The following is a 23,463-nucleotide window of genomic DNA, read 5'->3' as shown; positions in this document are numbered from 1 at the left end:
ATGAATGGGTTTAAAAAGGATTCAAGGAGATTCATCATCTGCTTAGCGCAAGCCAATCTGCTCAATGGATTGACTTTCTTCATCCTTAAACAATCTTTTTAGGCTTCAATCCTCAATTTTTGGGCTACATGAGATTCTAGAGTCAAAGATTTGTTAGAGATTCGCTCAAATCCTCTCCATCCTTAAGGTTTCTTAATCATGAAGCAAGATTGGTTTGGCTTAGGCTTCAAGTGAAATCTCCTTCTTCCCAAATTTGATGCATGCTGGCTTGAGCCCTCTTTGAGTGAAATTTGGTTTCTTCATGTTTAAGTATGCTAATTTTTTAAACCTTTTTGTTTTCGTTCTTCCCTTTGGTCTTTGGAATCCTTTGATGTACTGGTCTCAATCCGCTCAACATATGTAAAGGCACTTAGCTTTTTAAGTGTTTTACATGGAGCTTGCTCTCTGGACTCAATCTGTTGAGCCATTCTACATGTGTTGGGCAGATTGGCTCTATTGCTCCATTCTTGTTTATTTGTTTTTCTGCAATTTTCTATAAGAATTTATGTAATTCCCTTCTTTTGTTCTTCTTCATCTTCATTTGCAGCTATAGTTAGAGGTTTTTGGCATGTCTCTCACACTAACTTTTGTACATATTTTACATAATTTACATGCCTTTTTATCTATAAAAATTACTAAACTTAAGAACTTATTAACCATCCAGTTAGTTATAATAAAAACATAAAAACACAAATTCCACATATGATATCCTAGTCAACAAACCGTCTAATATACCATTAGACGATGACCGTCTAACCATCACTAGAAGATGATCGCCTAACGAATATTGTAGTTGTAGAAATATTGTTTAGATATTTCATTATACAAGTAAGTCATTCAAGCAGTTTTTGTTATCATCAAAACATAAAGACATGACTCATAGACTGTCTAAAGTTAATCAAATTGAACAAGGACTTAATAGACTGTCTAGACAGATCTTCTAGATCTCAACAATGTTGTCTTCCCAGTCCCACAAATATAGGTAAGTGGGTGCATTGAGGTTGAATGTGGAACGATCTAGTGATTGGTGGGACAAGAGTTGTGATTGGTGGTCATATGAGGGTTGAAGTTATTGTAAGTGTTTGTAATGAAATGATGGTGATGGGAAGTAGTCTGTAGGTTTGGTTGTGTAGATGAAGATGCAAATGTTTGAAATGTGACATATAAATCGAGTTCGGTTTGGAGTCCAATGGAGTCATAGATATCAAAGAATGCCTCAATATCATCGTCCTCAATCATCTCAATGACGGTGTAATGATTTACCACCCCCCCCCCCCCCCCCCCCCCACTGAGTTCGTTCAGGTTGTGGAAGTGCATCGTGGTCACCCTTTCTTCTAGTTCCTTAGAGTCTTTTGAGGATGATTTTTTTCATCCTTTGTATATGGTCCATTTTATGAGAAAAACTTCAATGGGACACTCGATCATTATCTCGTCGTAGTGCACAATGACATATACTAAAATCATTTGCTTAGAAGAAATTGAATACTTAGTGTGCACATGAAGATCAAAGATGGAGAACTCCAAACAAAAATTTATTGTGAAGCTTTATCATAACTTGGGAATGAGAACATAACTTGCATGCGTGTGTTTTGCCTGACATGTGATGTAAAATGTGTCAACATGCATGCATTTTGAGTAACATGTGGTGTAAGATGTGTCAATATGCACGTGTTTGAAGTGACATTTGGTGTAAGGTGTGTTAGCATACACATGTTTAACATGTGTTAGTAAGAAAAACTTATGTGTTAACATTGACAAGTCCTTCACGCGTGTAGGGAACACATTTCAAGGGTGATAACCAAGGTTATCAAACTCGCGGGTGAACCCTTAAACCCGTTCGAGTTTACGAGTTGACTGGTGCCTGGCGAGTGAACCCGTGAGTAAACTCGTTTTTTGGCAAACTCGGTGTTGACTCGGACAGACTCGTTGAACTCGGTGTAAACTCGCGAGTTCGAGGCCGAGTCAACGAGTTATGAAAAAATCCCCAAACAATTGAGATGTTTGTCGTCACGCTTCACTATCACCGTTCCTCGCCTCCTTGCCTTGCTGTCGTCGTGCCTCACCGTGTCGCGTCTCGCTGTCGTCGTGCCTCGTCGCGCCACGTTGTCGCCGCACTGTCGCGTCTTCTTCATTTAGGGTTGAGAGTGAGGTGGGTTTGTGGGTTAATTGGGGGAAGGTTAGATTTAGGGTTGAGAGTGATTTTTTAGTTGGGTTGGGTCAGTAATTTTGAACCTGTTTGGGCTGGGTTGGGTTGGAGTTTTTAACTTAATTGGGTTAGGTTATTTTTAGGTTGGGTTTGAGAATTTTTAACTTTATTTTATTGAGTTTAGGGTTGAGAATTATTTCTAGATTGAGTTGGGTTTGGGGATTTTTATGCTGATTGGATTTAGGTTTGGGAGTTACTTTTAAGCTAATTTGGGGATTTTTTTTTTCAAAATGGCTGAAATAAAATTGGAATTAAGATTAAATTATTTTTTATTGATTTGATGTTTCAGCATAATAAAAAAATTGTAAAATAATATGAAATTGATATATGAATATTTTTTTATTAAATTTTTCATCTGAAGTAGACTCTTACAAGTCTACGAGTCGGTTTACTGAGTAAACTCTCGAGTCTGATAACCTTGGTGATAACTATCCAAAGCAACCCGATCCACTAAATTTGTGTTAGGATCGTTCCCATCGAAACACTATTCACGTAAGCAAAACTTTCGTGATGACATTGGCAAGTCCATCACGCATGACATGGAACACGTTCCAAGGGTGACAACTGTTCTAATAAAACTAATCCACTTGAACATCCCTCACAATTATACATGCAAGTTGGTTAGCTTCCGTACTTATTCATAGGCTCAAAGAGTATTAAGATTGTCGACATACTACGATGTCAACATTGCTTCAAAATATATAACATTCAAGTAAATATTGGTAAGTATTATATAAGAAACAAAAAATCATAACATACACTCAAGTAAATAGTATTCAATGTCCATAATAATACACATTTGATCATATGACATACATAAATTTTGATCGCAATTAAAATGTGTTACAGATCCTCTCCCAAAACTAATTCATCTCAAAGATGGATTTACTAGGAGGAACCAACTAGCCACATGCTCTTCTGATCCCATTTCCATCACAAGGTCACATAAATCCATTTCTCAAACTAGCAAACTCCTCCACAACAAAGGCTTCCACATAACCTCAGACACCTCCTCAAGTGTAGAGGCCTTAATGCCCTCAACAGCCTCACAGATTTCCACTTTAAAGCCATTCCTAATGGTCTCTTTCCAAACCAACATGGATGCAACTCAAATCATCCCAACCTTGTGTGACTGTACCAGAAAGAATTCTTTGGTCCCCTTCTACAACCTTATCTCAACACTTATCACTCTCAGTGATGTTCCTTTGAAAACTTGCATTTTATCTGATGATGTGATGTCCTTCACACTCAAAGCTACCAAACATACTCTTTTGGACTCACAGTACTTGCAGTTTCATGAGCTTCAAAAAATGTAAGAATCTCGTGGAACCTTCCAATTTTCACTCTAAATTCATTCAAATTATTATTAAAATATCTATATATTCTTTTTTATTATGGTATTGTTTTTCAAATGCAAGCTATTGTACTAATGGGCATCTAGACACCTCCCTGGCTTGCAGGATATCACTCTGATATACTTTTGATCTTTGTGGCAGAACAAATTGAAGCAACTTCAGAAGCTTGGGTTGTTATTCTTCCAACTTTTGATGCCTTGGAGCATGATATGTTGGATGCACTCTCCACAATGTTTCCTAAACTATACACCATAGGCCCACTGGAGTTGCACCTTAATCAAACTTCAAAGAGCAAATTTGGTTCAATGAGATGTAATTTGTGGAAGGAAGAGTGTGAGTGTCTCAAGTGGTTGGATTCACAGCAACCCAATTCCGTTCTCTATGTGAATTTTGGGAGTGTCAAAGCTTCATCCTATGTATGTCAAAACATCATTTTCGTTTATTTTGACTCTTGTCTTATGTTATGTTGGAAACAAGATTAAGGTAGACAACTCCATCGAAATGACACATGTTTTTATGCACATTTTAATTACAACTCCATCTTAATTATATTTCTTTCCAATCCTTTAAGTTTATTAGATTTTTAAACTTGGAATAAAACTACAACAAGATAACCTTTGCATTTACATAGAGACGAAACATGTCTCTGAGCCTCTTCCACCATAAACCCCTTTCTTCTTCTTCTTCTTCTATCTTCTGCCTTCACTCCTCTTCACTCTTCACTCACGCTCTTTCAAAACCCTTCTTTCTCTTGCAATCCAAAACCTCTTTGTCCTCACTCTCTCTATGTGCATCTCCATCTAGTGCCCGTCACTCTTCTACAACCCCCATTTCCCTCTCACATCTCCAACAACAACAAGAAGAAGACACAGAAGATGAAGAAGGTCATGACCCAGATGATCCAAACTACAATTTCTCCGACAACGACGAATGGGTTTCCTCCCAAGACCCTCAAGACGAAGAAAAATTGTACCTTGAGGAGAACCCTCTTACCTCGTGGCACCTCGATGAAGAACCTGAAATGAGTTTGGAGAATGAAGAAATGGGGTGTTGTCAAAAGAGGGAATTGCGTGAGGCTGAGGGCGTTGTGGGGGAAATTGTAGAACTTGCAAGGAACTTGCCTCAAAATCTGACTCTGGAGGAGGTTTTGGGTGAGTATGAAGGAAGGGTCAATGAGAAAGATTGTTGGGAGGTTCTAGAAATACTTGGGGAGGAGCGCCTCTTGCTGTGTTGTGTGTGTTTCTTTCAGTGGATGAGGTTGCAGGAGCCAACGTTTGTTACACCTAGGGCCTGTATTGTGTTGTTTCCATTGTTGGGAAAAGGAGGGATGGGTGATGAGGTGATGGATTTGTTCAGAAACTTGCCATCTAGCGTGGAGTTCAGAGATGTTCATGTTTATAATGCCACAATTTCAGGACTTCTGTATGGTAGCAGGTATACAATTCTTGCAGAATTATATGGTTTGTGGGTCCTATGACTGGTAGGATTAGCTAAAGTACCAAGGATTCTAATTAAAATTAGAAATCTTGTACCTTTTTCTGAGGTTTTTTTAAATTGTGTTGCAGCTTGATTGAAATCCTTGATATACGACTTCAATTGTGGTTGAATATTGTGGAGACCCCAAAATCCTTGACATTGCTTTCACAATCAGTCCTGGATCATATTTTAAAACCTTTGTTTTTTGCTTAGATAAGATATATCACATTTTCCTTGCATACTATTTGAGTTGTGTCACTATTAAAATTTTTCTAATTGTCCTTCTCCCATCTCCAGGGAAAAGAAGAAAATACTTGTGTGCTACATGTTTGTTATCTGAGCAAGCATTATTTTAAAGCATGATGCCCGATCTCATTTATGTTTTGTCTTGTAATTCTTATTAATGCCGATATCTAGAAAATTGAACTAAGACCAAACAAGATAATGCTGTGATTTATGACATGAATATTCGCTCCCTGTACTGATACTAGTGCATCAGTTTTGGCATGATGTTTTAGGTTGTCTATATTCTTTTCAAGTTCTCTTAAAGGGGTATAATTTTGCTTCAAAACTCTATTAATTCTGTGGTGGGAAACCATAGTTGCTGTATATTGTTCTATTAAGGCAGAACTGGAAGTGCATATTTTCGCAAATGTTTGTTTTTTTTTAACTGTTTCTGTATTTCTGTTATAAGTGTCCAATTGTGGAAATATAGTTTTAATTTGGTTTTTGATAGAATATAATTTAAAATTTTAATTGCATGTTAATCATTAGTCGGTTACCACGTTGAAGATTTGGCTAGTATTGGTTATTTTAGGGCTTGAGCAAATCATACCCATTTTTCTTCTACTGATTTAGTTTTTCACTTATGGCAGATGAAAATCTTGTTCTTTACTTGTTGGGCTTGCTTGGTCTTATGACTTGTTGCTTATTTTGTTATTAAGAAGGTTATAAATGACTGTAAAGTTTATGAAGCTTAGTTAGGTACATGCTAAAAAGTTATGACATCTCACATCACTTCACCTGTTTAGGTACTGCTTTCAAGCATAAAACTGTTCTACGTTGGGAAAATACTTATTAAATTATAATATACACATTTAATTCCTTACCAAGAACTTGATCTTAGAAAAAGTTATTTCATCTCCCTACTACATATGATCTTACACTGTTTAGGGCAGCATCTTTTTGTGTGAAATTCAATACAATATATTGTGTTGTTATTTTAGGTGTGAAGATGCTTGGAAGGTGTATGAGTCAATGGAAACAGAGAATATTCATCCAGATCATGTGACATGCTCAATTATGATTACCGTTATGAGAGAACTTGGCCATAGTGCAAAAGATGCATGGCAATTTTTTGAGAAAATGAATAGAAAAGGGGTCAGATGGAGTGAAGAAGTCCTATGTGCATTAATAAAGTCTTTTTGTGCTGAGGGTCTGATGCGGGTAGCTCTTGTCATTCAATCTGAAATGGATAGAAAAGGGGTTTCTTCAAATGCAATTGCATACAACACTTTGATGGATTCATACTGTAAATACAACCATGTAGAAGCAGCTGAAGGCCTTTTTGAGGAGATGAGAGCTAAAGGGATTAAGCCTACTGTAGCTACCTTCAACATTCTAATGCTTGCATACAGCAGAAGAATGCAACCCAAGATTGTAGAAAAGCTAATGGCAGAAATGCAAGATGTTGGCTTGAAGCCAAATGCCGAATCATATACTTGTCTAATCAGTGCATATGGTAAGCAAAAAACCGCGACTGACCTGGCAGCTGCAGATGCATTCTTGAGGATGAAGGAAGTTGGTATAAAATCCACCTCACATTCTTATACAGCACTAATCCATGCATATTCAGTTAATGGCTTGCACGAGAAAGCTTACATAGCATTTGAAAACATGAAAATGGAAGGTATTAAACCTTCCGTAGAAACCTACAATACTTTACTAGACGTGCTTAGGCGTGCCGGTGAAACACAAACACTGATGGAAATATGGAAGTTGATGAAGAATGACAAGATCGAAGCAACACGGACGACATTCAACATTCTTGTTGATGGTTTTGCTAAGCAAGGTCTCTACATGGAGGCAAGAAGTGTAATATCTGAATTTGGAAAGCTTGGAATGCAACCAACAGTGGTGACATACAATATGCTGATGAATGCACATGCAAAGGGAGGGCAACACTCAAAACTGCCACAGCTATTCAAAGAGATGGCAATTCTTAATTTACAACCAGATTCTGTAACTTACTCAACTATGATTTTTGCCTTTGTCAGAGTTCATGATTTTAGGAGGGCATTTTTTTATCACACGCAGATGGTCAAGAGTAAACAGACTATGGATGTCAGTTCTTATCAGACTCTTCGGGCCATTCTGGAGGCTAGAGCTGCTCGGAAAAACAAGGATTGGAGAGCCTTGCTTACTAAGGTTAAAAGTAGAACGCGTGTGAAAGTGATTAGGCAGAAAGATGAGTTTTGGAAGTACTACAAGAAAAGACATGTAAGAAAAAATAGTTCTGATGTGAGTGTACAGTAAGTTAAGGATCCAATGATCTGTAAGAATTGTAGGTTCAATTTTGGCCCACTTTTCTTTTCTCTAAATGAATATTAGGAGTTTCTTGATATTAGCTGTAAAGAATATATGTCATTATATGCTGCCTCTTCAATCAGCAGTATCTTTCACATATTATATTTGTCAACAATGATAAATAGAACGAATTAATGTGTCAAAGACGTGTTGTGTTTCATATAATATTGATATTTAGATTATGGAAATCTTGGATTGAATCTCTGACTATACTCTCAAACTAAAAATTGATAAATTTTGTCTGCAAGATCGTACGTGGTCACTTTTAATTGTTTTACAAATCTCTTTTGCCTTGTTCAACGTTATGTTTGCGGGTTATCTGGTGAACCTAATGAAGTTGGCATTGGATACCTCACATCACTTAACATGGTTAACTTGGTTTCGAACTTACAATTGTTCCCAACTTTTGTTGTCTTTGGTTCAACATAGAAATAGAAACCTTAAATAAACATGCTGTGACGTAATTGCCAGACTATCTTTTTAAACATCACCTCAAGAAAATAGTCTTTGCTTTTTGGCCAAACAATACCCTGGGTTAATATGAACAACTAAAAACATGTAGAAACAAACTTCTAAAAATAAACTATAACATGGTTAAATAAAGTTCAGAAGTGGTTGGCAATGGTGGATATTTTTTAGCTTAACTAGGCTGTGATCCAATGATAAACAGTTATTAGATGAAAATGGATGTTTGTTCACTGAATTGGGTAACCTAAACAACTAGGAATGCTGCTTGTTTATCCAACTTCTGAACCACATAACCAAAAAGGAGACTAAAAATTGGGATGAATCAATGGTCCTTCAAGTAAAAACATGTCAAAAGCCATACAATCCATGATTGTCAATGCTTCCTCTTCCTTCTTTGGTACACATTCTTCATAACTAAGAACATCAAGGCATGAAACATAGGATGTACTTTAGCAGAAGTGATAATACTCGTTTTATAAATAAGTTTAAGCTACGTAAGAAAAATAACAAATTTTTGGTTATAATTCAAAGATATGGGGAAAATAAAAATAAAATAAAATTATAAGACATAAATGAGATGAATCTGGTGTTTCTATCCCAAGATTCTAAGAGGATTATTTAAATTTTTAAAATAAAAGAAAATCCTAACTACTTCAGCACGGTAAGCATGATTTGTTTGGCTTTTGGTGTCCTTCTAAATTGAATTACCATGAAATAATCCTACATACCAAATTCCATATAAGTTGCTTCATACCTAACACAGTTGATTCTCTTATACAGCAGAACATAATTAAAAGTGAGAAGAATTGAAAAGGTTTAGCATCCATCACAAGAAAAATTGTTAAACCAGGAATGTGAAAGGGAACTTCTGTTGACCTGAGACATGTATATATAAAAGCCATGTTTTCTTTCTAAACTTAAAACTGGTACTAGTACAGGAGATAAATGGGGTGCAAGTGCAGCAATAACCTTGACAGAACTTTGGTGAAATCATAAATTTGATAAAAGTTCACCAACTTTGTCAAACATATAAATAATCATTCCATTTTGGAATAAAGGCCCTATATTCAACTCCTAATCAAATAATCTCAATCGATCCAGAGCCACAGCTAATGTTAATGGACAATGTGATGACCCTAATCATTTTTTTCTTCCAATGGTTCATAGCTCCAGTACGCCCTCCATATTATAGGTGCTAGAAGCCGTTCAGTTTTCCAACCTAATGACTTGAGCTGCACATAACATACGGAGTGTTCTTAATATACCATTTAGGATATGAAATTCAGTAAGAGCAGGTGACATGCTATCAATTTTTAGTTTAATTCCCATATCATATCAAGAAAGGAAAAATACTAGTATATCGTACTGTTAAAATACCAAAAATATTGAAGAAGCAAAATCAAATTCAACTAGAAGCTTAAATAATTACCTTCTTAATAAATAATTCATATTGATTATCTACCCATTTTTGGCCATCTGAATGCAAAGATTTGCTTTTATGAGCATTCTTTGCCAAGACAAGAGCATGAAAGAATGACTTCAAGACATCAGCAGCATTTGAATCTTTATGCACAATAACATCAATGATTCCCTTCCTTTCCACAAGTATATACTTGGCTATATACAGAAACAACAAAGAGTGATACAAGATTTTAGACTGCAGATGGAATGGAGAAAATCAAAAGTAAAAATAATGAGGCAAACTCAACCTTTTGTGTAGTAAGATGCTGCAGAAAGCAAATGCTCCTTACTGTTAATGTCAAATGGAAAAAGAATTTGATCATTAAGCCCGGGTAATGACATTTCAAAGGCTCTATTGCACAATTATCAAGTCTCAATCATGGACAGCTCAAATTTTGAGTCAATAACATTGATATAGGCAGGCCAAGAGACTTTCAGATTGAATAGGTTACTCGCTTGCGCTTTGCTAGCTAACGATGACAACATAATAGTGCAATATTATGACTTGAGTTATTAGAAGTTAGAACAAAACATGGTTTACCATTTACCTAAATGCCATTGGGATGTTGGTAATGTAAAAGAGACTACTAATGATCAGGTGTTCAGGTAATACAGAACATAACTGCAAAACTATAGCTGTGCACTAAGAACAACTCTATTTTCTAAACAAATTGGGAGTCAGACCAAATTTTAGCCACTCACATTTCTCTGTTATCGAATGAAGAAATCCTCATGCCTAAACGTACTTTCTTATGCATATAAGTAGTATTCCTTGGGCTCCATGAAATGAACCTTATAGGTAAAACATGCTCCTGTGAAGAGACCTGTTCAGGGGAGAGAACTGGCAAGAAGTTTAGAAGCAAGTATTAATATACATAGCAATAACTAAAAAGGATTAATATGGATATTAAAATGATGGAATTATGTTTCCATGTATAAGATGCAAAATTTAGGAGATGGTTGAGGAATGGGTTAAAGATACACCAGACAGAAACCTCAATGTGGGATCTCCAACAAAAAATTAGACTATACCTTGTCTCAAGGTGACAAAATTGTTCTTAGATGTGGCCAAATTTATGGTAAGAATAAAAAACAGAATAAATTCTCAAATATCAAAGGCATGTTGTGGATACTAGCAATGAAGAATGGAAACAGACAATACCTTGGCCAGTCTCCATGAAATGCTGCAAAAGAATAGAGCTTCTTTCAGGGTTTATTGAATTCAATGCCAGGCATCGAACAGCTTGGTAATTTGCTGCATGGAAAAGGGACACCATTTGTATTTATCAGGTATTCATATATAATGCTGGTAATCAGATTTAGCTGGTGTATTTTGGGTTAAGGAGAGTACGCATGGAAAAAGGCTGTCATATACCTTCAGATTGAAATTATAAGTTCTCTAACATCAGAAATAAAATGGGATAGTTTAAGATGAGCAGATAATGTTTCAATTAACTGAGAAAGTAATATAGCACAATCAGATTGAAAGCAGCAAATACTCATTCCATCTTCATTCTATCACAAACCACTAACATACATCACAAGATTTAAAACATTAGTTGCAATAAAAACCAACTGTAGTCTATCCAAGAAAGAAATGGATTACAAATTTGTCGCAAACACACTGGTAAGAAAATGGATTAATTATATCACTGTTTGCAAGCTAATAACATCTATCTTAAACCTCCTTTTACTACTGGGAATGGTAAATGTACCCATGGATTCCCCTCATTTTTTTTGTACTTTGTACAACCATAGCAGTATCGCAGAGATAGGTTTATACCTAATATCAGACTGTTCTTCACAATTCTACAATGCAAAGGATATGCATGAAACAAATTACAATTTAGAGACTCACCGTACATGTGAAACACTGTCAAAGATAAAAATGAAAACCAAATGGCTAGTGGGTATCCAATGGTAATGCGAGCAACAAGCATTCCCAATGCCATGCCAATCATTGTGGCCATAGTTTCTTGACTTCCTTCCTATAGGTAAATCTTAACAAGTCAAAATATACATATATAAAGAATATGTCCAACAGAACAAAGACATAATTATCAGCTAATAATCTAAACTCTCATAATAAATGTTACTTGGACCTTAGCAGATATATCAGCAGCATTATCCTGAAGAGCAAAATGCTGAGTCAAAGCTGCTCTAGTGGCTCCACTTGCAACACCAGCTATTTCAAAATCATATTTGGAGAGAAATATAAACAAAATGGAATTAGTAACAAATAAAATGTCAATCAGGAAATAAAAGATAAAAATGTCTTAATCTTAGATAACTCAACATATATTTCTGCAGAACAGCTTTTTTTATTAGGAAATGACAGATCACGCGTAATGTCCCACTAGCTTATATTTCTTACATGGAAAAAGAGGGAAAAAAACCTACAGCCACCAACTAACTTTAAATGGCATAGTGATTGTTTTGAACTTCCAGCAATATAGGAACTTACTGAAAGATCTTGAAATGCTTCCCAAGCAAACAACAAACACAAAAGCTGATGGAAACAATGGAGAAATGAGGTCCATTAACATTCCTGCAAATAATGAAAAAATCTTAACAAATCATGTGATATACAAATATGAAAGATCAAATTTAACACAAAGCAGCCTCTTGGAAAGATACCCTTTTGAGCTACTATTAAATTTTGTTTAACAAAGAAAATATAAAGAAATTTAGACATTAGTAGCAAAGTAAAGTATGTTTCAAGTAGAATTTCTCCTTTACTTATAGTCTCAGTATATTATCAATATGCTCACAAGAAATGCATATCCAACTCTACCTATGTGAAATCAAAGATATAATGAATGCAAATTTGCAGCAATATTCATATTAGTTGAGAACATAAAAAATCACATCCAACAGGGTCAACCAATTTGGAAGACACTGCTAATGCATAACCAGGTCAATGTTCACATAAAACATCATTCCATTAAAAAAAATAGTAGTTCTAATATAAGTTTCCAAAAGAAAAAACAAAACTAAGCTCAAATTGTTTTCTTAGAAGATAAACTCTTTAATTCTGTTTTTTAATTTGTTAAATAAAATAGTAACAGTTAGAAGAAATTAGGGAAGTCTCTCCTCCTTCACTATCCAAGGAGAAGAGACTGACTCCATTCTGACAACAGCCATATCCTGCAAATCTAAACGTTTCCTCTTAAATATTGGACAATGTATAACTATCTCTACTAGATATATGGCATAATTGTGATGTGAGCATTTTGATTAGTATTTTCCACATATAATAAATCTCATGCACTCTGACACGATATCAAATATGGATTGGGGTTACATTTAAAGTATCAGTTTGTAACTTGTAACGGACAATGTTATTCTGTGGCAAGTGGAGAATGAAACAAGTATGAACCTCAACCTTCAATCTACCTGGAAAAAAATTAAAACATTCAAATAGATTTTGTGCTCAAATGATTTAAGGGAAGTTTACTCCTTTGAAGTATTTGTTGACAAATTTATCCATACTTCTGCTCCCAACCCTTTAATTATACCCAATCTCAATCCTTGAATCAACATACTAATAAACCAAGACTACTATATGTAAAACTATTTTGGCTATATGTCTCTACTACACACAGAGAGAGAGAGAGAGAGAGAGAGAGAGAGAGAGAGAGAGCAGAAGTGCATGTAGAAAATGCCTGCACAATTTATTTATATTTTTACTTTTTTTAAAAGATGAATGTGAAAGAATCTACCAAGGTCATTCATAAAATCTGCAACCAAACGCCACATTTTTGCATTGCTATCAAGATTTGATCCCTGCAGCATATAGGATAAATATAAATATAACTAAAACGAATGGTCTCAGAATCATTCAAAATGACACAACCAGCATAAGCCAATCGGATGGTAAACATAAAGCTAGCACCACACATTTCAGTTCAAAATTATTAAGGATAGATGGAAATGTTTGTATGGGAGACGCATACCTGGTAAAAAGTGAACAAGATTCCTCCAAGCATACCTGTTAGATCCCTCAAAAACCACTGGAAACAGTTTCAAAGTTCAATATCCTACTGTCAATGCATAAGAAATTGCAGCCTAAGAAACCCAGAAGATTACCAAAACAAGATAAAGTTAACACAAAAGGCTTGAACTTGAACTCACAAGCCCCATCTAACAAACTAGGTTTCAATCATTTGTAAATACAGAATATAACAGCTAATACCTGAAAAGTGGCACCAATGACAGTAGCTGATTTTTCACCAACTCCAATAGCACTCAGGAGAGCCTGAAAGGAATTTCATTGATCACTCATGTACTTATGTCTTTTATGACAAACACTATAACCAAATAATCAGTTAAACAGGGCCTTACCTGGGTAGAAAGCATGGTCCTTATATACGTTGAAAGGCCCTGCCACAGTGAATCCATGATTAACTCAAGAACATGATTTTGATATAATGATAGAGTTTAATTTCTGTGCAATGCAAGTATAAACATTTTTACACTATCAACCAATAAAAAATCATGGTAAGCTTGACTTTTAAGGCGATTTGTTAAAGTCTACAAACTTGTCATACACCACAATTTGTGATTAGACAATTAAAACCATTTACATTTTGCACCCTCAGTACATACACTATTTATTCAAAATAATAACTCAATTACAATGTTTCTCATTTGGTATTACCTGCAATGAGTCCCATATTTGAAAAGGAACATAATCTGCAGTCACACTGCTTGGAAAACCCTGTATGTTATCAGCAACAAGAAAAAAAAAGAAACCCTTTTTAACAACGATGAACTTAAAGAACACCCGGATGATGAAATAGCAGTGGCATACAAAATTTCATTTCTTTTTCATTTCTAAGAGAAGATGTGGAGTAAAATAGAAGCTTGCCTCAGGGACAAAAGCTTGAAGTAAGCGTCTCCAAACATGGCTAAAGCGGGCACCAGATCTGTGAATAAGGAGAAAGATAAAGGGTGAAAGAAGGGTGTTGAAGATGGTGAATTGGTGATGATGGGAAAAGGGAAGTACCTTGTAATGGTGACAGAGGAAGAAGAAGCCTTGATGGTGAAAGTCTTGGAGAGCTTTGTGGGGGATGAACCGTTCCATTCTTCCAAAGTTATGGTCTTATTGGACACAGATGAAGATGGTTCCATGCCCAGATAAAAGAGTTGAATTGCCACCCAAACCTTGATCACTTTGCAGTTCGCAGGTTGTCTGTGGAATCTCAAAACTCGACTCACAAATACGAACTTTGACCACATTACAACTTTTTATTTTTAAATTACGCCTAATTTGTAGAGATGTTCAGGCAGGGTTTGGTTCGGATTTTAGTTAAAGAATTCATAACATTAAAATTATATCCGGGTTCTTTCACCAATTGGAATCAGTTTTACAGTTTTATTATATACTTTTTTATTAATATATTAATTATATTTATATATTCTTACATAAATAGTATATAACTTATAACGTCTACTTTTTATTTGTTTAATAAATATTTTTCACTGGATATATATAATATTACACAAAATTCAAAACATAAATTCAAGTAAGAGCACATTGTCTAATAAGAGATAAGTATATCAAACTATCGAGATATTGTGTAAAATGAACATTAATGTTTCATGAAGTGTATTTAATGCATCGTTTACGACAGAGCTTATCAGATGCAAGAAAGACATTCAAGTGAGTTAAGTTGCTCAATGAGCATAAATGATTTCAACGACTATATTCTTTATCGCCTACTTAAAGTCGTTCATTAAGAAGAATAAGAAGAGGAGGAGAGATCAAGTTGTATAATGCTCAAATTTTTGTGCCATAAGAAGTTATAGAGAACATTATTCGTGTTAACTTAGCAAACTAGAAGACAGAGCATAAACCTTGTATACATCAAAAGGTGTTATCCCTCTCTAAGAAGCAACCTTGTAATTTGTTGATCACTACTAAGATAATTTATTTATCTTGGCAAGGAGTGACGGTTTGACAAAGAATACTCAATTATTAGTTAGGAGTGGCTGATGTTCAAAGAATATTGTTAAACGAATCAGAAAGGGGTAAGTATAATTGAAAAGAATACTCGATTTTAGTCAATAGTGGCTAAGTGTCAAATAATACTTAGTCAAAAGTGACTACAAGCCAAAAAAAATACTCAAAGAGGTTATTTGGGAGTGACTATGTTTCCAAAGAATATTTGAAGGGGTTAGCCAGGAGCGATTACGAGCTCGATGAATATTCAACGAGTTAGTTATGAGTGGCTACGAGTCAAAATAATTCTCGATTTGTACTTTGCATTAGTTTGCTTAGTATAACTTGTTGATTGAGAATTGGATGTAACATGCTTTATCAAATGAACCAATATAAAATATCTTGTGTTTTTCTCTTTCTCCTTATCTCTTTTATATTACATGTTATCAATTATGTGCATTAGTCTAATGTATTTTGAAAAACATTTTTGAGTGAGTTTTTTAAACTTAAAATTGCATCTAACATATTTTCATTGAACATAATCTTTATTAAAAAAATTCATTGACATATCACCTGTGCTATAAATCTATCATCAGTTTGGTAATTTTTTGTTAAAGGGTAAACGGTATTTTTTGATAAGATTCAAATTTTAATCTATATGTCATGTCCAATACACTCATATTTTGATGATAATAATAATAACATCTTTTTGTGTATCTAACAACTTGAGTGTGGAAAAAATTTAGATACAATTTAATCTTAATATATGATGCAATCCCAAGGATGATTATAATATTGTACGTATGAGTTTGTATGTTCAAAGTGGAGCTATTAGACTAGTAGATGAGTAATAGATAAAATGGTTGTCGTTTCTACAACATTCTAATTGTTACAACAAAAGATGTTAGTAAAAATTCAAACATGTTCTAAAAAAACTCTATTACAAGGACAAACAACAACTCACGAGTTTTAACAATTTAGGATGTATATGAAAGGAAACATCTGCATACATATACGACTAATAAAAAAAAAATTGAAAAACACACATCTTACATATACTTTTTTCATGAAAGCTTAAGTCTTAAAGCTTGTAAGTAATAAGCCGTTATAATGCTTTCCATGGACTATTTAAGACATCTCCATTGTTGGGGTCATATTCAGGGTCATAAGTTTAAGACTTGGGTCTTATAATACTTTTCTTTTAAAGTATGTTGTCATGACATAAAATGTAAGACATTATAATACTTTTCTTTTAAAGTATGTTGTCATGACATAAAATGTAAGACATTGAATAAGACTATGAGTTATAATAATTAAAAGATATTTTCCTATCTTAAAAGCATATATTTTTGCAACACAACCCAATAAAATAGTAATTAAAGTACGAGTCTCGGTAAGACTGTTGCATTGGAGTAAGAATTGTAAAAAGATCCTAAAAATGACGTGGCACAATGGAACCTACAAAAAATAAATTAAGACCTTATATAATGACTCTAACAATGGAGATGACCTTACAATGAACTCATATTGTAAATCTTTCACCACCAAGTGAAGTTAAGATTCTAGAAGAAATAAACGTTTATTAATAATATTCTCTCTGAGAGTTTTTTTTTGTAAATATAAAATATTTTTGTTGTTGTATATCATAGAGATACTCTGTGTATTTAGCTTGAGAGGTGTGTGAGCTTAATGCTTAATCTTAGAGAAAGATTAACAAATAACTAGAAGTGACTTATGTAAGCTAGAAGTGACAATGATAATGCTTATAATCAACAATGAAATAAAAGAAACCTTTCTGATTGTAAAAGAGAATTCGATGTAGCCTACAATTGACATAAATTAGTATAAATCCACATTTTCACTGTTGTTGTTTATTACACAAGTTTCTCTACTCTGAATTATCGTCTAAACGACTGTGGAAACTATTTTGAACTTGTTTGAAAATCATCATATGAACTCTTACTAGTTTGCAATTGAACTTTTTGAATTTTTTTTTCAAGCATTTTAAACTTTATTCAAATATCATTGCTAGAGCTAGCATTTTTATTTAACATTTTACTTATTCTAAAAACAAATTCTTCTTCCATCTCCACACTTAATTCTCTATAAGTTCCATAAAAAACTGTGTATAAAGTTTAAGGTTCTAATTTTATTAATTATATAGATCCTTTATACGTAGTTGACAATTTACAATATATATGAGAACTCATAATAGATTTTATCTATGTAAAGTGAATTTATCTACTAGAAATAAAATTAACCCATATTTAATATAAGTCTAAATCCAACTTTGAATTTATCTATTAGTTTAACAATAATTTTCTAAATATAAGAATCACTATTATACATTCTTTTTTATTTATTTAAAATATTCTTAATCATAGAGGTAATTTTTGCGTTAAAGCTTAAATTCATAATTTTTTAATAAATTAACATCACATATTAATTTTTCTAAGGAGAAACATTTACTAGTCCAACATATCTAATAATTTAATAGTAATAAAGAATGTTCATGAAATATTTTAAAATTATTGTCAATGAACCAATTGCGTTATTTTTTTACACGTAAATTTGTTAGATATCACAAACTATTGAACCAAATTTGTTGAAACCAAGGTTAGAAATGATGATCAATGAAAAAAAAAGAGTAAAAATATTTTATAAAAACAAAGAAACTTAGGGACGTATATTATAAAAATATGAATAATTGACATGATATTTTGTTTTTACACTTACATATATAATAGAAAATGTAAAATGAAAATAGAAAAAATAAACGCTAGAAAGAGGGGTTGAACCTCCGACCTTGTGGTTAACAGCCACACGCTCTAACCAACTGAGCTATTCCAGCTTACATTTATTAACTTTAATTAAATTAATTTATACAATTAAAATAAATAAGGTCATTTCAAAGCGGAAGGCAGAATCTCGGTTGGTTCATGCGTTAGGTCAACCATTCCTCTAGCATTCTGAAGTTAGAAGCCCTGTTTTTCGAGAATGCAAGTTCCATTCGCAAAGCTCAAGCCAAAAGCGAGTAGACCGAACTGCTTGCTTATGTGAGGTTCTGTCCTCTCGCTTGTTCATCTTGTTTTGAGTACTCGACGAAATAATAGCATAAGAGAAGAGATTGGGCAATGGAGTCCACTTCCAGCTCTTTCTCCTTCCTAACCCTGCAATTCCGATTGAACTATGATGGTTGATGAAATTTGAGAATAGAAACCTGTTCGCAATCTTACTGCAACCCATCTTCCAACTTTCGAAGTTTACTGCATATTGTTGACCTTCAGGTAACTTTACTTATTCTTTTATGGGGTTTCGATTTACTCCACTGTTTGAATCTAATTTGATAGAAATCGTTAATGGGGTGGTGGTATTTATGCAAAAGATGAAATCTTGTATGAGAGTTGGGATTGGTGGGTGCTGTCAGTAGAAGGTTAAGGAGTGGGGAGATGAGTGTTATTGATGATGGTGAAGTTAGGATTTTGAGTGTGAGATTCAGTTCAGATGATGGAGAACTTAAATGTTTCATTTTGTTTGAGTTGTGTTGAATGGATTGAAGGACTCTCTAGTGTGAATAGTTATTTTGGCACAACGTTAGTGTTGACAAGTTTCAAGGAAAGTGGATGAAACTCAGCTACTAGTATCTGGCTGAGTTTACTGGTAAAGCAATTTTTTGAATTTGAAGATATACTATGCATTGAATCATGGTAATTATCAATTTATCACAGCATTGGGTTTTTACCCCTTCAGTTTTGTTTTTGTTTAATTGATTGCTTCCTTTTTTATTGATCGGTGATTTAGGTTAAGTTTGTATTATTCTATTGAATTGAAACTGCATGCTTGCTCCTTCAATTAAAGCGTGATATGTTGTTAAAGTGTAACATTCTTTTTCCTATTTGTTAGTTTTCTTATTTGTTCATGCGTCACTTGTTAGTCTTCTTATTGGTTGCATTCAACTCTCCTTTAAATGGAGTACCTGATTATGACCTCTTTCTGTACTTCTTATTTTTTCCATTGTCCAGTACTTTTCTTCTGGGGGTATGTGCTTGATCGACTAACTAGCACATTGGTTGATGAAATTTGAGAATGTGAAAATTAAGAAAAGAGAAGTGATGATGATGATGAGGAGGAGGAGGAGGATGAAGATTGGGTGAATGAAGAAGAATGGGAAAAAGAGTTGTGTCCTTTGTTCTTCCCTACAGAGCCTTGTTTTTCTCCTCCACTCCTGAAACCCCCACCCTTTACTCCTTCCTTCAGCCCTCAATCTTTGCCCTCACCAAAAACAAGCAGCAACCCATTTCAGAAGCCTCCCCAAAGGCCCCAACTTGCCTCTCAACTTCCCAACTCTCCACTCTCCAAACCACCCTCCACAAGTCCCTCATAAGCAGCAACACTGATGAGGCATGGAAGTCCTTCAAGGCCCTCACCACCCACCAAGCTTTTCCTCCCAAACCCCTCACCAACTCCCTCCTCTCCCACCTCTCCTCCCTTGGTGACACCCTCAACCTCAAGAGGGCCTTTGCCTCTGCTCTCTTTCTCATGGAGAAGAACCCCTTGCTGCTCCAACATGACACCCTCCACCACATGCTCCTCTCCATGAAGGGTGCCAACACTGCGGCCCCTGCCTTTGCCCTTGTCAGGTCCATGCTCAGGTTCAGGTTCTTTGTTCCCTTTCATATTTGGGGGCCTGTGCTTGTTGAGATCAGTAGGGACTGTGGTAACCTTGCTGCTTTCTTGAGGCTCTTTGAGGAGAATTGTAGGGTAGCTCTTGAGGAGAGAGTTGAGTTCATGAAGCCTGATGTTGTTGCTTGCAATGCAGCATTGGAAGGTTGCTGCTTTGAGCTTGAGTCTGTAAGTGATGCTGAGAGGGTTGTGGGGACAATGTCAAATTTAGGGGTTAGGCCTGATGAGTCCAGTTTTGGGTTTCTGGGGTATTTGTATGCACTCAAAGGGTTGGAAGAGAAGATTAGGGAGTTAGAAGTTTTGATGGGTGGGTTTGGCTGTTTAAACAAAAAGGGTTTTTATTGTAATTTGATTAGGGGTTACGTTAAGTCAGAGAATTTGGCTTCTGTGGAGGCAACTATTGTTAGATATCTAAATGATGGAGGTGGGAAGGATTGGGGTTTTGATGTTGAAACTTTCTGTGAAGTGATTAAGGTTTATTTTCAGAAGGGAAATGTCAAGGGGTTGGCCAATTTGATTGTTGATGCTCAGAAGATAGAGGGTTCAAATATTGTGATTGATAGGTCTATAGGGTATGGTATTGTTAATGCCTGTGTTAGTATTGGACTATCTGATAAAGCACATAGTATTCTTGATGAGATGAATGTTCAGGGGGCCTCTGCGGGTCTTGGGGTCTATATACCTATCTTGAAGGCTTACTGTAAAGAAAATAGAACTGCTGAGGCTACTCAGTTGGTGATGGAGATTAGTAATTCAGGTCTTCAGTTGGATGTGGAAAGCTATGATGCTTTGATAGAAGCATCCATGTGCAGCCAAGATTTTCAGTCAGCGTTTTCACTGTTTAGGGACATGAGAGAAGCAAGGATTCCTGACTTGAAAGGGAGTTACTTAACTATAATGACAGGTTTGATGGAGAAGCATCGGCCGGAGTTGATGGCAGCTTTCTTGGATGAGGTGGTTGAGGATCCTAGGATTGATGTAGGTACTCATGATTGGAATTCTATCATCCATGCTTTCTGTAAAGCTGGGAGACTAGAAGATGCGAGAAGGACTTTTAGAAGGATGACTTTCCTGCAGTTTGAGCCAAATGATCAGACATACTTGTCTATGATTAATGGATATGTCTTGGCAGAGAAATATTTTCTTGTGCTGATGTTGTGGAACGAGGTTAAGAGGAAGCTATCCATGGATGGGCAGAAGGGGATCAAGTTTGACCAGAATTTGGTTGATGCATTCCTTTATGCTATGGTCAAGGGTGGTTTCTTTGATGCTGTTATGCAAGTTGTGGAGAAAGCTAATGAGATGAAAATATTTGTTGATAAGTGGAGATACAAGCAAGCATTCATGGAGACCCATAAAAAGCTCAGGGTGGCAAAGTTAAGGAGAAAGAATTTTAGAAAAATGGAAGCAATTATCGCTTTCAAGAACTGGGCTGGCTTAAATGCCTGAACCTTTTACAGTGGCTACTTCATATCACAGGGATTAAACCATCATGTCTGAAAGAAATAACTCAAAATGAAGGCTGAGGATGGTTTCAATATTGTAGATTCTTTCAAAAAGTGAGCTTCAATTTCACCAACTTTGGAACACTTCAATTTTTTATTTACTTGAATAATAACACTCAGTTTAGGCTTGGAGGGTTCTTCTCAATAAGGTTCTTTTCTCCTTTTTTTGCCTTGATGTTACAGAAAGCAATTATTTGACACTCATTCAGTGAGTTTTTAGTCAGCCAATTCTTTCATTTTGTGCTAAATGTATTAATTTCTTCTTCCATTTTGTTCTCTGGTGTCCCCCATTTTTGGTGGTTGATTGTGGTCTTCAGCTGTCTTCTTGGACATATGACTGGAAAGGCAATTACACCAAACTTTTATGTTTTAGCAAACTAAATCAGGTGATTTGCCTTCATTTATCAAGTTTAGACTGATTGAATAAAATAGGATTTTCAAGAGGGGAGAATATTGTTTTGGAGTTTTTTTTGTAGAACATAATTAATTTTCTCAAAAGTTCTTTGTAGAAGCTTTTGTTTATAAGTTGTTCTAAATACAAAATAAGCCAAGCATACACTGAGTTATTCGCTATTAATTTGATACAAACGTTCCTTGTTCATAAATCCTCAATACTTGGCATGTTTTGCAGATTAGAACACACATGGGAACTCAAGAATCAAATCTTGCATTTTCGTATGTGATGTGTGCCAGTTTGACCTTGCTTCAGCCCCTCCCTGTTCTTGCAAATTCCATTCTTTGTGCTGCCTTTTGGTACAAGGATGGTGTGGAAGGAAAACGCTCCACTGGTGTTAAAGTATCAGGCTAACAATTGTTTTACTGCTATTCTTTTATGTTCTCATTCTTGTGCTTATAGGATAGGATGTGAAAGGATGAAGTAACCTGTAAGTTAAGGCACAAATTAATACCATCACACATAGTAGAGATCAATTTTTCCCCCTTTTTGTGTGTGTTTCTAGTGAGTTGTTTAAAGAAAATCATTATGTTTATCTAAATCATTATGTTTAAGCTCTAAAAATGAAGAGTGTTTGAAGTAGGAGATTGGTTTTTTCCCTGAACATTATGTTCAGGTTTTATATTTTGACTATTTTGATTCAGTCTTGTTCTTTTTCTTGAATAGCTCAAAACTGTTTGGTAGTAATTAAGAATTTATTTGCAGTGGACTATATCGGTTGCAAATAGTGAGGCCAAAGGTTTTTCACCTTCATCACAACATTCTGTGTTAATTACCAAGATTCTATGATAAACACCAAATGCACTTATAGAAAAGAAAAACAAAGTGTATCTATATAAGTTGTTGGAAGGGTAAAACTCTTGCACCAAGCTCCAAACAACAACAAAATTTAGCTTTCAAAAATGGCATTCAAGCTATAAACTCTCCTCTCTCTTAAAGAAATTGAGTAGTTGTAATGTAGAAAGTGAAAATAAATATGAAATATTACTCCTTTTTATAAGAATGCTATTATATAGACTTTAATATAATCATTATTAGTGTGACAAAAGCTAAGTATTTTTTTTTTAAAAATTTAGCTAAAATATTAGTAGTAGAATTATTAACACACTTCAGTAAATAATTGATATAGAATATTTATGAAATAGGATATATGACTTTTAGTCGCAAATGATTTTTTTAATTTAATGTTATTAGATTGATATGATATTATTCGTACAAATTTGTACAAACTTGTCAAGGTGATTCGGATTTTAATTCCATATTTGTTAGATAAAGTTCATGATAAA

General features: G+C 34.7%; 3 protein-coding genes, 1 non-coding gene and 1 pseudogene across 11 annotated transcripts; 3 read left to right on the top strand and 2 right to left on the bottom strand.

The window, feature by feature from the left end:
- Positions 1-3,121: 3,121 nt before the first annotated feature.
- Positions 3,122-4,082, top strand: LOC137806376 (7-deoxyloganetin glucosyltransferase pseudogene; annotated as a pseudogene).
- Positions 3,750-7,697, top strand: LOC137806374 (pentatricopeptide repeat-containing protein At5g50280, chloroplastic). Its single transcript, XM_068606442.2, has 2 exons — positions 3,750-5,034; positions 6,303-7,697. Exons 1-2 carry the CDS (start codon positions 4,241-4,243, stop codon positions 7,609-7,611), a joined length of 2,103 nt encoding a protein of 700 aa, XP_068462543.1. The 5' UTR covers positions 3,750-4,240; the 3' UTR covers positions 7,612-7,697.
- A 1,271-nt stretch (positions 7,698-8,968) lies between these two features.
- Positions 8,969-14,942, bottom strand: RUS3 (root UVB sensitive protein (Protein of unknown function, DUF647)). 6 transcript variants are annotated; one of them, XR_011080337.2, is made up of 15 exons: positions 14,600-14,942; positions 14,462-14,519; positions 14,252-14,311; positions 13,936-13,974; positions 13,787-13,849; positions 13,548-13,604; positions 13,314-13,377; positions 12,056-12,139; positions 11,694-11,776; positions 11,450-11,579; positions 10,754-10,846; positions 10,294-10,415; positions 9,840-9,880; positions 9,560-9,747; positions 8,969-9,362 (listed from the first exon to the last, which is right to left on the bottom strand). XR_011080337.2 is itself a non-coding variant. In XM_068606441.2 (15 exons), the coding sequence occupies exons 1-15, from the start codon at positions 14,830-14,832 to the stop codon at positions 9,267-9,269; spliced, it is 1,428 nt and encodes a 475-aa protein (XP_068462542.1). In that variant the 5' UTR covers positions 14,833-14,942; the 3' UTR covers positions 8,969-9,266. The 6 variants fall into 6 exon arrangements, 3 of the variants coding, with proteins under 3 accessions (XP_068462542.1, XP_090156569.1, XP_090156570.1); XR_016519564.1 differs by having other exon boundaries at positions 10,294-10,432; positions 11,455-11,579; XR_016519565.1 differs by having other exon boundaries at positions 11,455-11,579.
- A 3,370-nt stretch (positions 14,943-18,312) lies between these two features.
- On the bottom strand, positions 18,313-18,386 carry TRNAN-GUU (transfer RNA asparagine (anticodon GUU)). Its single transcript has one exon. It is a non-coding gene; the product is annotated as a tRNA-Asn (tRNA).
- A 71-nt stretch (positions 18,387-18,457) lies between these two features.
- On the top strand, positions 18,458-22,762 carry LOC137806370 (Pentatricopeptide repeat (PPR) superfamily protein). Of its 3 annotated transcripts, none has more exons than XM_068606436.2 (4): positions 18,458-18,822; positions 19,558-21,777; positions 22,041-22,109; positions 22,355-22,762. In XM_068606436.2, the coding sequence occupies exon 2, from the start codon at positions 19,700-19,702 to the stop codon at positions 21,665-21,667; it is 1,968 nt and encodes a 655-aa protein (XP_068462537.1). In that variant the 5' UTR covers positions 18,458-18,822; positions 19,558-19,699; the 3' UTR covers positions 21,668-21,777; positions 22,041-22,109; positions 22,355-22,762. The 3 variants fall into 3 exon arrangements, with proteins under 3 accessions (XP_068462537.1, XP_068462536.1, XP_068462538.1); XM_068606435.2 differs by having other exon boundaries at positions 18,459-18,822; positions 19,558-21,872; XM_068606437.2 differs by lacking the exon at positions 22,041-22,109 and having other exon boundaries at positions 18,470-18,822.
- The last annotated feature ends 701 nt before the right edge of the window (positions 22,763-23,463 follow it).

This window comes from Phaseolus vulgaris, chromosome 3, assembly GCF_051622355.1.
Source record: "Phaseolus vulgaris cultivar YP4 chromosome 3, ASM5162235v1, whole genome shotgun sequence".
NCBI classification, from domain to species: domain Eukaryota; kingdom Viridiplantae; phylum Streptophyta; class Magnoliopsida; order Fabales; family Fabaceae; genus Phaseolus; species Phaseolus vulgaris.
The sequence above is the reverse complement of the archived record's forward strand: the minus strand, read 5'-3'. Positions and strand labels throughout refer to the sequence as shown.